General features: G+C 26.8%; 1 protein-coding gene across 9 annotated transcripts in view; it reads right to left on the minus strand.

The window, feature by feature from the left end:
- LOC149566255 (uncharacterized) overlaps window positions 1-6,338 on the minus strand; it is a 158,492-nt gene extending 152,154 nt beyond the window's left edge. For all 9 annotated transcript variants that reach the window (XR_016362150.1, XR_016362151.1, XM_089819674.1 and 6 more), the window contains exons 1-2: window positions 6,049-6,338; window positions 5,820-5,889 (exon numbers count right to left, since the gene is read on the minus strand). Coding sequence is in view for 7 of the 9 variants with exons in the window: in XM_089819674.1 (XP_089675800.1) it covers window positions 5,820-5,889; window positions 6,049-6,092 (114 nt within the window). In the remaining 2 variants the exon portion in view is untranslated. The remainder of the gene's footprint in view (window positions 1-5,819; window positions 5,890-6,048) is intronic.
- Window positions 6,339-13,031: the final 6,693 nt, after the last annotated feature.

The following is a 13,031-nucleotide window of genomic DNA, read 5'->3' on the forward strand; positions in this document are numbered from 1 at the left end:
ATTTAAATATCATTACTCAATAGAGGTTTCAGTAGATAATAAAAGGATCATTTTACATAGATATAGTCATGTACTCATGTTGGTAAGTTAAATGAGGTTCTTATTTAAGAAATTATATGGGATTTTATTATAATGGAGGAGTGATGTCATCCCATAATCTAAGTCTACTCGAATAATTAATCATATCATAGGTGTCACTTATTATTTTAAGAATCATTATGGTTTACTCATTTAATTAGAATTGTTAATGGTCATTTTACCCATCTAAGTGTCATATTTCAAAGTATAAAATCTTCTCTTTCTGTAATCAAAACCTATAAATATCTATTTTTTAATTGCTAAATGTGTGCTATACTTTGAAAATGTATATTTAATCATTGATTTCATGGTAGAAAAAATCATCTTTCCTATATATCTTCATCTTCTCCACAATATCCACCATTCTCAACAAGTACTCAACAAACTTATACGATTTCCATTTGGCTTCCTTCACTTGCAACTTAATGGTAACTTCCCTATTCTTAGGACTAAGGCCCTATAATTTATGAAACATCCATTTTATAATTTTAAAATAGTCCACCACCCCATTTCTCATTCCTAGTCTAACTTAAAGTAGTGAACTTCAAATTTATGATTTATAGGGAGTGTAGACCTATTATCCTTATGTGTGTAGATGGGGGGAAGGGGGGTGATAGGATAGTGGGATAGGAGGAATATGAATCATCAATTTAATATATTATGCTTTGGAATTTTCCTTGAGGGAATCCTTAGAGTAGGAAAGTACTTTGGTCTTAAAGGGTTCTAAGTCCTTATTTTCTTGCTTCTAGAAATGGAGGTTTTCGCTAGGATGTCCTTACTAGGGATCTTTCTATGAGATATTTTATTAGAAATAATTTTAGAGGAAAGAGACTCTTCCTCTTTCAATTCAGTATCCTAATCACCATCATCATCAAATAGGCTAACATTAGTATCATATCACTCTAAAATTGAGGCAATAAGTGGTTAGATAGGGCTAACATATTTTTGAAATCCTTGTGAATTTAAAGGATAAGCCCAACACGAAAAATAGTCTACTAGGGTTCATTATGTGCTCCATGTTATGATTCAATGAACATAATAGGTAATGAAGAACTATCATGACCACACAATGTCATCAACTATTATAATTTTTTTTTTATGTATAACATGATAAATTGTGTTTCAATTTGTGGGATATAAATTTTTTTTAGTAACTTTATAGACTTTCTCTATTATTAACATCGATAGATCCTTTTGATTAAACTTCCAATTTATTTTCATTACTTAGCATAACTTTATATTTTAAACTTCCATCAATTTTAGAAAATAACTCTTTATCAAAAGACATTTTGTTAGAACATCCCAAATATCAATGACAAACATCATCAACATTACAATCATCTTTCCGATAAGAGAAATTAATTTACTTGAGGAAGCCTCTTCACTCTTTTCAACATAATTGGAATTTTTATTTTTATTAACCATTTCAATCTGGAATCTCTCTCAAAATGCACATACAAGGGAAAATTGGATGTTTTATTTTTAAATAAACTTCTAGCTCTTCCTCTTTGATTACTTTTTATTCCTTTTTTTCCTCTTAGATAATTTTAATTTTGACCTCTTCCTTGCCCTTGATTTCTTTTGGAGATATTGTTTATATCTCTATCCTCCAAAATTTGCAGCCTTTTCATTGAAATCTCCAAATAAATCTATAAATTTTTCCTCCATGTGACATAATAGATTCAACAAAGTGATCATACTCAAGGGTTGAAAATTATTGTTTCTCTTTAATGATGATAATAATTTCCCTCAATGTGGCATTTTATTAACCACACAATTTACCCATGTACAAAACTAACACACATTCTCAATTTCCTATAGTTTTAAATTCTCAAAGTCCCTTTTCAAGATTTATAACTCGTCATCCTTGAATTTCGAATGAATTGTTATAGATATTCTTATCTTTATTTGCATCTTCAATTATAGAAAACAAACTCTTATCAAGCAACATCTAAATATGAAATAAAACATATACATTTTTCTTCTTAGCTTACTTCCTAATCATTTTATCATCAACTACAAGTACATTCCAATTGATTGTCCCACCAAATCCTATTTCTGTAATTTTTCATAGATATTTTCCTATCATGAATATGATAATTTTAATAATAAATAGTCATAATGACTTCTATTGAATTTCGGGATTAGAAAAGATTTAGAAATATGACATGATGAAATATGAAGAATTGGAAATAGACATATATTGACGACCCCAAAAAAGGAAATCAACTTGACGTACATAAAAGGAGACGTTGTACCATATATTAATAATGTATTAATAATTATTTAAGTAAAAAATGTGTCTTTAAAAAATATTATAATTTAAATAGCATATATTAAAGAAAGATCTTATTTTATTGTAATATTTTTAAAAATTGAATTTAGTTAAATGTAAAAATTATTTTATGATATTAAGAAATACAATATACCAATTTTGCTAAGAATAAATCAAAATTTTATATTTGTTATACATAGATTTAAATTTAAAGTAAATATATAATTATATATTAAATAAAATATTATTAATAAGACATGATAAATTTATTAAATTAAAATTATAATTATATTTAAATTAATTAGTAAATTACAGGATTCTATTTGTTAATCTTTGTCTAAATTTGTTACAAATAAAAATAGAGCTAGCTCATCTTGTCTAAGTGCACGTTTTGCTTAAATTTATGTAACTATTGAAAAAATATAATTTAGAATTTTAACATATTCTAATGAAGTATGTTATTAGATTTGAAATTTTTTGGATTTTACTAATGATTAAAAACAATCATTTCAACAAAAAATTTATTTTTATTTTTCAAATATCTTTTATTATTCTAAGTTTTACATACATTATATTTAAGTTTTTAAAATTTTAAAATATATTTATCTATATTATGATTTGTTTTTAGATTTGAGGTGTAGGTTTTAGGAATTGCAAAATGTAATTTTTTTTTCAAAAATTGACCATTGTACTTATTCAAAGAAGAAAATGTGTGTCATAGTATTATAATTTTTTTAAATAAATTAATTATAACATTTATATTATAATTATATTAATTTCTAATCTTAATCTTTATTATATAGTTAATGTAAAATATTTTATTATTAGTTTTTATATTTTAATATCTAATATATGAAATTATATCAAATGTATATCATTAAAGTTTAAAAGATCAACAAATAACTCTATATAGAAATTAAAATTAGAAATTATTTTTCTAATTAATTGAATATTATAGTTAATTATAAAAATATATAAAATAAATAAAATATATTTAATTTATAAATTAAAAAATTTTAAAATTTATTTAATTTAAATTTTGAACAATTATATATTATTTTAATTTTTTTTTAAAATCCCTAACTAAAAGCAAGTACTTGGCTACTATGTAAATTTATTTCCACCTTTTGAGGAGGCCTTGAATGTGATGATATAGTGGTTGTTTTTGTACTTTTGAACAAGTTGTAATGGACAAATAGCTTGACAAACTATTTTTTAATCTAAAATTGTAAATATGACACTCAAATTTATTAATAAATCATCAAATTTTATTATATTGATAAATATTTATATTTATATTTAATGTATTTAAATTATTTATAAATTAAAAATATAAATGTCATAGTCAATATTTAAAAAAAAAACATACAATGAAAGGAATTAAAATGATGAGACCCTCAAGGAAAAACATATAACAAGCACAGTCAAATTCCATTCCATGGCTTCCCAAATTTATTTCTCTTTTTCAACATTTGCATTTTTATTTTTTTTCACTTTGTCCAAATTATTAGTAGTAAAAATAAAATCTATGTGAGGCTAAAGTTTGATGGAATATTTTAGTAATATTTTAAAGCTTGTGATCTATGAATTTTGGAGTCTATTATAGCTTTAAAAAAATTAACTCTAAAATTCAAGAAAGATTGTGGTCTCACTAAAATAATAACTTTGTCTTTCAGACATTGTGCATTAATAAATTTAAAAAATTTGAAATTAGAATATATGACAAATTAAAAAAATGAAAAGTTTTAAAATCATATATTATGAGGATCTACAAGAAAGTAAGAACTCCTATTCAAAGAAGAAAATATAATCTTGTAATAAAATAAAATTTCATTCATCTTCCCCAAAAATAAAACTTAAGCCTCTCATAAAACCCCAAACTTAAGCTTTTTTATCTATCTATACAGCGAGATGGGTCCAAGAAGAAACAAATTGACAAGAGTTTCCCTATCACCGTTGGAGTTTTGCTAAAATAAGAACAAGGAGTTTCCATTACTTGAAACGACAAGGCATCTAAAATATTATGCCAAAGATGTTCCCTAATTAATCCGGATGACATTGCACGGAATTGATCTAAACTAATGGCTCACAGAAATGAAAGGTATGCTTTTGTCAAATTCGAAGTCACGCAGAAAACCCTAGAATACATATGATATCAGTTTCCGATTTTATACCCCAATTTTAACACCATATTTCTAACCCTTCTTTTCATAATCCACAATTTTAATCCAAATTCTAATATTATATTTCTGTCCTTTACATAATAATCCCTGAATATAACAATCTCCAGTTTCTTTTTTCATATTCTTATATTTCATATGATAATTTCCAATTTTTTAAAAACAAATTATCCGTCACGATAATCTTTAAAAAGTTTTAAATCCTCCAAATAAAAATCCCCAACTTCTACTTTATATTTTTTTAACTTCATAACATCATCCAGAAATTTATATTTCTCTTTTTTTCAGATTTTAACCATTGATATGATACTCCCAGTTTCTGTTTTATATTTCCGCAATTCATATAATACTCGCATTTATTTTTCCTTATATTCACTCTTCATACGATAAAGCTAAAACTACATTTCTCTTTATATAATAATTTCCAAATTTAAATGTGTTTTTCTCCCTTTCATATAATAATCTCAGAATTATATCTCTGCCCTTTGTAACATAATTTCATCTCCTCATCGAATTGTCCCCAAACTAGTTACGAATCTTTCAACGATAAATTAAAAGGATTAGATTTCGTAATTCTTAATAACAAATTTTTTGTTTTTATTTAGAGCACAGAAACACAGATTATAAATCTATTGTAGTTTTGGTTGTCCAAACCGAGCGTATTTTTCAGTTTTCTAAATTTAATGAAAAATACGTTTTGTATAGAGCAGCCCCAGCCCCACTCTTCTTTTGAGGATACTTTAAATGTTGACCACACTTTTTCAATAAAGTTATCTATATAATTTATTAGAATTGATTTTTATAATTTGTAAAGTTAGAGTTTAAATAAGAGACTCACAATTTATTGTCTTTATTACAGACTTCAAAAATTTTATTCTTCAGAACTTTTTCAATTGTATTCTCTACAACCTGTGTTTTACTAATCTAAAATCATAGATTCTAAACTTTCATTAGAATCACTCCCTCTAATTTTTCCATTAGAAGATCTCAACGGCCTCTGTTAAATGACCCTCTACATGTTCTAGTTTTCTCATCAACCACTTTAAAACATATTCTCTTTGGTTTATGAAAGAAAAATAAATCAGAAACTCTTTAAATTTTATTGTGGAGATGAACAAATCAAAACTTCGATAAAAGAAACTCCCTTACTGCCAGTGTTTTAATATTTCTTATACTATCAAAAATTACTCTTCTCCACTGCCTTAAATATTAAATAATTTGAAAACATAATTATTTTTCAAAACATTAAAAAAGGAAACTACTAGTACTATTATTATTAATATAACCTCTTTCTTTGGGATCCGTTCTACAGCTTGGATGGGCACTTTTTCACTTGCATAAAGGCACAGCAGCAACCTGGGAAAAACAATCATTACATAGATTTAACTTTATTTCAAATACAGACTAGAAACGCTATCATTACATAGATTCAACTTTCTCTCAAATACAGACATCTATTTAACTTTATTAAAAATACAGAATCCTTGACAAGATCGATCCATTTAATCTACCGACCTCAACCCCGTATATATTGTCGAAATATCAGACCATAATAACATTAGAAACTTGAAAAGGAGATCTGCCAAACGCTGCCAGATTTGAGAAAAATTATGGGAATGCAGCCGGAGAAAATAAATTTCAGCACCCAAAATAAAATATGAGTGCTTTGATAAAAATGAGTATTAAGATTGATTGCAGCAAGAAAATAATAATCAGAGTTCTAAAATATGAACTCCCCAAGAAAAAAAAGAGAGTATTTAGATAACAAAGAATGTTAGATATCCTGAGAGAACATGTGTGGTTACAATTTTTCTAAGGCTTCACCTGCTCTACATAGACCACGCGTTGGAGGACAGTAAAAAGGATAAGTAATTTTTTTATTTCAACGCGACAAGTGACAAGTTCTATCTCTTTTTCAGATTTCATAGATGGAGTACTGAAGTCTTATTCTTAAGTTAAAAGTGTTAAATAATCAAAACTAACAAATAATCAAAACTAACATATTTCTAAGCTTAATTTCTCTCTCATGTTTAAGAATAGCCGTTGAAGTCTAAAGAAAGAAACCCTTAAGATCTTTCAAATCCCAGCTCGAGTAACTTGTAATTTCCTGAGTAATCACAGATGTTGGTTCCATCCCATCTGTTTAAAGGACGTATTTTATCTCTACAAAGGCTGTTTAAAGGACGTTTGTGTCTAGCTTGACTGACAAGAAGTCGTCAACCCCACATTTCCTGTTCAAAAGATGAACATTTAAAAATTAGCACTTCCATCTAAAGAGGTTCAATGGATAGTAATTATAATTTTTGTTTTGTTTTTCTTAAAATAAAAAGTCAGTTATTTATATAATAAAATAAATTTTTAATATTAATTAAAATATAAATAAGACAATTTATAGCTAAATCAATTGTAAAAAGTTATTCAAGAGATTAATATAATGAAATAAAACTAAACTTAATTTAAAATACTTTAAACAAAGATATCATAATCATTTTTCAATATATGGAAGGTTTGATGGGTTGTAGATATCTTTAGTGGAAAATCTTTGATATGAAAAATCTGTACACATCAAATTAGGTAGATGATTAATATGACCATTTTTGTGCATTTCAAATTGAATTAGAAATATTCAAGCAAATGCAATATGATAAACTTGAAAAGAAAGATGAAGTCTATAGTTAAGCTAGAACAATGGTTTGTGGATTAGAAATGCAAAATTTCAAAATCACTTGTTCTATCTAATTGATCTTCATATACAATGGTTGATACCATTCTTTGAAATTAGTAGATTGCAAAGAGAATAGGAATAGTTAAACGCTTCTTTATTTATGGTTCAACAAAGAAATGCAAGTTTTCTATTGCAATCATATTTGTTACTTATCTAATATTTCAGAAAATCATAATGAATAGTCTTAAAAGTTGTAGAAAAATATCATTAGAAGTGTGCATGTTTAATTGATAAGTTTACCAAAATAATAACACAATGTGTAATATACTGAAATAGAAAAGGAATAGCTACAAACACTAGATCAAATCTGCAATTTACTTAAGTGTCTATTTAATCCACTATTTGAAATTGATTTTATACTTAGACTTGAACTTTAATAAAAAATGATATTTAAAAAAATACAAAAGAATGTGTTTAAAAATTAATAAAATAAAATATATTAAATACATAAACAATAAGATTGAAGATTTAAAATTATCAAGGCTATTTTGGTAGAATGTATGTGAATCTCCAATTTCTATTTTAAAAGAAACAAAACAATATTAGTATTTATACAAGTCTAAAATTGTTATTTTTAAATAATTAAAAAATTACAATGAGTTTTAATTAAATTTTTGTCCTTAATGCAATCATCACAAAAATATGATTTCTCTCTTACTTTAATCACTGGAGGTTTGTGGTGTTCTATAGTCACCACTTGATGTAAACTTCTAATGCCAAAAAATGTTTGGCAATTGTAAGGACTAGATCGATCTATATCTATTAAAAATACAAAAAATAATGATGACATTTTAGAATAAATATAAATTAAAAAATTGAATTATTTACTTGAATATATATATGAAATAAATATATAATATTTACCTTTTTCTTCCAAAAAAGTAATGCTTATTGTATTTAATATCTCGAGTAGCAAAATGATCTTTGCACCATTCAATAATTTCAATTGTACTCTCTATCCTACTCCCTAATGTGTAACATGCATGTATCTAATTTAAAATACATTAAATCAATATATACATTTCTAGATCTATATATGTTATAAGTAGATCAAGAAGACACTAAATGTATATGTACCTGCAAGTTCATGTTGTCAAAGTGCACACTTTATACATGCTCTTGCTCCATCTTGCTCTCCTTTTCCATGTCCACTTTCAAAGAAGTTTAAGAAAAAACTTACATTACTTCTAGCATGTTGCATGCCTAACCAATTAAATGCTTTTACAGATTTAATTTATCCAGTGAGTTCATGAAATGAGATTAAAAATAATTATATATGTACATCAAATTAAGATATGCCCATGCAAATCAATAGAAGTTTTAAATAAAGTTAAATAAAAATGTATACATGTACACTAAGTTGCATAACCATCAGACCAAATCCATTTCTCTAAAAAATTTATTCCACGATTTCTAAGATCTTCAGAGAACATTGTGAAATAATGAGTGACATAAGTCCTATCATGAACTCTATCTTCACTAATATAGAAATGAACCTCATTGATGATAATGTGTTCATTTTCATCTAAAATTTCTATCTCATCCACCTCAAATTATGCATGTGTATAAGTCACTAGCACAAATATTACAAAATGTTTAGAATGAAAATATTTCCCTTGAAGCTCTGTTTGAGGTGAAAATGTATAGTTCTCAGAGAAATCTACAATTGAAAGAATACAACTAGGTGGAAATAAAATAAAATTGAATCATAAAATTATTTAGCTTGTCATCATGCACCATGACAATGTTGGATATGTGGATATATCAATAGAAAAAACTTGGTCATAAACTCATCATACCATAATTCACTCTCCTTCAATACTTTTTTTTTGGATTCAACTCCTATCTTATTTTGGTATGTCTCATATTCATATCTCATCCCTGAAATTGGTGTCAACTCATTAATATTCTCAATTTACAATGAAAATTTACATAAATTTGCACAATTTGCACATTGATTTCTTATGCATTGTACTTTGAGCTCATCTAAATCTTCTAGTTTATCGCCTAATATAGACTTCACAAATTGTGTTGTACTACTAGGGATGATCAAATTTGGATCGAGTGTACTGCCGTAACTTTTTTATATGATTGCAAGTGTAGACCAAATTCAACATGGTTTCGACAACAACTTTCACATATCTTATTTATGCATACAAAGGAAGGACGAAAGATCTAAAACATTCTCATACATATTTTTACATTTGAAAATTCTTTCTTGAATGTTTGAAATAATTCACTTTGTGTTATATCTATAAAATGTTTTGGATGTTCAAGTTTTTCCCTTGTCTTTTGATCGTTAATTTGTATAGTATCATGTCTATTGGAAGAAACACAAGAGGATGTGGTCCAAAATTTAATAACCTATTTTTTTACATCTTCAAAAATTTTGTCTTTTTGAGGAACTCTACAAATATTCACCCAATTATTCTCAATGTTTTCATCTAGCATATTTTTCCTTCTAATGTATCTTTGAATAGTTCTTCTAGATATATGTAATAAATCAAAAATTGTATGTACTTTCTTTCTGTGTCAACTTTTTACTAGATATAGTAGTCATCAATGCTTTATGTGTAGTGCTCAAATCACCTCCTCGAGTTGTGTTGTCAATTTTGTTATAAGTAGTTTGAAAATTTTTAGCTATTGTTTTATTAACATTATGCACATGGTTTTCTTGTATAGGCCTCATACCCAACAACTCCATAATAGGCCTCATATCTTTTCTCCTAAATAACTTGACAAATAATTGTGCCTTTCTAAATATACTTTTATTTATGAAATATTCATCCCAAATGTTTTGGCAATGTTTTTTAATAATGTTCTCTTTTACCATATGTGTATATGGAATTTGACTAAAAAGTAGGTCCTCATCCAAATCCATCAAATTTTCTACACCTAATAATATGTTTCTATCATTAGAACTACCAATTTGTTCATCTTCTTGAATTTCATCCTCTTCATGAATCTCATCTTCTTCATGAACTTTAATAGGTTTCTTTTGATTATATTTTGTATGACCTTTCAGGTTGTCATCTCTTATTATATCATATTTCCTTGATCTAGCCTTTTTTATTACACATTGAATACTTTGATCTACAAGAAAATATTTTAATTTAGATTCCACTACAAATATAATTCAATAAGTTTAAATATAGAGCACATAAAAATAACTACATGAAAAAAAATAACTTATTGATGATCCTTCGTAATTGTCATTGAAACTATTGATAAATACAGCTTCAAAAAATAATAATTTCTAAATATGCTCCTTTATATTTCACAATTTATTATGTAATTATTATAAATGGAAATAAAAAATATTTTAGTTTATATGAATCTCCCAATGTGACAGCTAGTGGTTTATTTGGGCCGACAAGAGTTACGACTGAAACCATTACGACAAAAAGGGTTATGACCATAACTGTCTATGTGTCATCCTAAGTGGGAGCCACAAAAAAAACAAATACACTTTATCCAAACTTTTCACTTTCAAGACTGATTTATCCATACAAAATTAAGTGTTTCCAAAACCTTAAAATACTCTTTTGTAGATCTTGGAGTCAAGATTATGGTCATATAAATTATGTAGTATTTTGAGTATTTATAATATGTTATAATTTTAAAACATTAGAAGTAGGCATTTTAAGATTCAAGATGTTTGTTCAAAAAAAGGAAAAAAATAGTAAACCATGTTCAAAAAACAAAAACTTTATGTGTACCTCTAGAGGAGAGAGTCATCTTCAAAAATATGTAATTTGTTTTAACAAATATGTAGATTTGATAGAAAATGTTTGGTAGGAAAAAAAACTGTCAATTTTTGATAAATTTGACTTTGAACACTTATAACATGAAATATATGTTCCAAATCATTTTTTTTCTTTTGTCCACTAGGTATACATGTCAACTATAACATATTACAAAATTAGACCAAAATATGATCATTTCCATAAATTTGTTTGGTAGGAATGAAACTCTATATTTTCAACATTTATAAAAAAATAAGAAAATAGAATTTAAATATTAAAATAATGACAAAATTTTCACACCATTTCTTAAAAAAATTACAAACATAAACTCCATCCAATTTTACACATTTCATTACTTTACATCATCTTCAAATTCTAAACACAAATGTCCCTTTTCTATCATTAAAGTTGAATAACTTAAGTTTTGATATCCTGTTTCTTTATAAAAGGTGACATAGGTTTTTTCTTTTATCCCATTGAGGAATGTATACATTCAAGGGAAAAATAATAGCAACTATCTTAGGTCATGCGTAGGATAGTTGAGTTCATGATCTTTTTGTTTCTTGGACTCAAATGCAATTACATATCCATTTTTCTCTAGAAGTCCTCCTAACCAATCCGAAGAAGCATCTTTCCAAACTACAAATTTCTTTTCTAGGTTAGGAACTTGTAGGATGGGTGTTGATTAGGTGAGAACTTCCTTCAATTGTTGGAAGGAAACATTATAGTTATATGTCCATTCAAACTTCTTTCCTTTTTGTTGAAGGGAGTTTATCGGGTTGTCTACCTTGGAGAAATTCTCTAAAAATATTTGATAGTAACACACCAATCCCATAAAGCTTCTTTCTTCATTTATATTCTTAGGAATGAGCCAATCTACAATTACTTTTATCTTGGCTAGATCCACTATGTTTCCCTGGGAAGATATAATATGCTCAAGATAATATACCCTTTCTTGGAAGAAAGAGAACTTGTATAGTCTCCCATATAATTTATGGTGTCTCAATTTTTGTAAGACAATTCTCAAACATTCGTTGTGCTCCTATTGTTTTTTGAAGTAGATTAAAATATCATCTAAAACTACAAATTTATCAAGATATTTAAGGAAAATACGGTTCATGAGGTTCATGAAAGTATATGGGGTGTTTGTTAAAAATATTGGAATACCTAAGAACTCAAAGTGGTCATACCTAGTTCAAAAGGTCATCTTTGGAATATCCTCCTCCCTAATCCTTAAGTGATGATAACCCAATCTTAGATGCATTTTGGAGAATATTGTAGTTCCCTTTATTTGATAAAAAATGTCATCAATTCTAGGTAGGGGATGCCTTTTTTGAATGGTCACATTGTTTAACATCCTGTAATCAGTTCCATCCTTCTTCTTAATGAATAGCACTAAGGCTCCCCAAGGGGACACACTTGTTTGAATTTACCTCTTTTAATTTAGCCATGCTAATTCTATAAGGTGCTTTTGAGATAGTCTTAGCTCTAGGAACTAGTTCTATATTAAATTCCGTTTCCTACTTATGAGGCAATCCTAGAAAATCTTCAGGAAAAACATCTTCATATTTTGGAAGAATGGGATAATTTTTAATATGGAAAGTTGGATCCTCTCTCCCCTTATCTACCTTTACAAGATAGATTCTATTCCATTTTTTTTTGTTTCTGTGCTAACTTGCATAGCTAAGGTCATCCTCAAAAGTATTGGTCTATGAAGTCCTTGGAGAATGACTATCCTTTCTTGATCATCCAAACATTTAATCTTCTTATCATGATAATCCATCTTGGATTGGTGTAACTCATGGAACCAATCCATTCCTAGCTAGGATTAAGTCATAGGATCCCAATTATGTATCCCATAGATTTAGCTTGGTTTTTATAATTCCTAGGTTGGTTTTAGTTCCCTATAAGAAGAAATCAATCTTTCGTGTCTTACATAACCCAAAAAAAACCTCCATTTCTTCTTGACATTAAATATTAGGATCCGTTTATAATTTTTTATAATATTAAGATATACAAAACTATAT

The sequence above is a fragment of the Cupressus sempervirens genome, chromosome 3, assembly GCF_028749045.1.
Source record: "Cupressus sempervirens isolate cs-2001-9-10 chromosome 3, ASM2874904v1, whole genome shotgun sequence".
In the NCBI taxonomy this organism is placed as follows: Eukaryota; Viridiplantae; Streptophyta; class Pinopsida; order Cupressales; family Cupressaceae; genus Cupressus; species Cupressus sempervirens.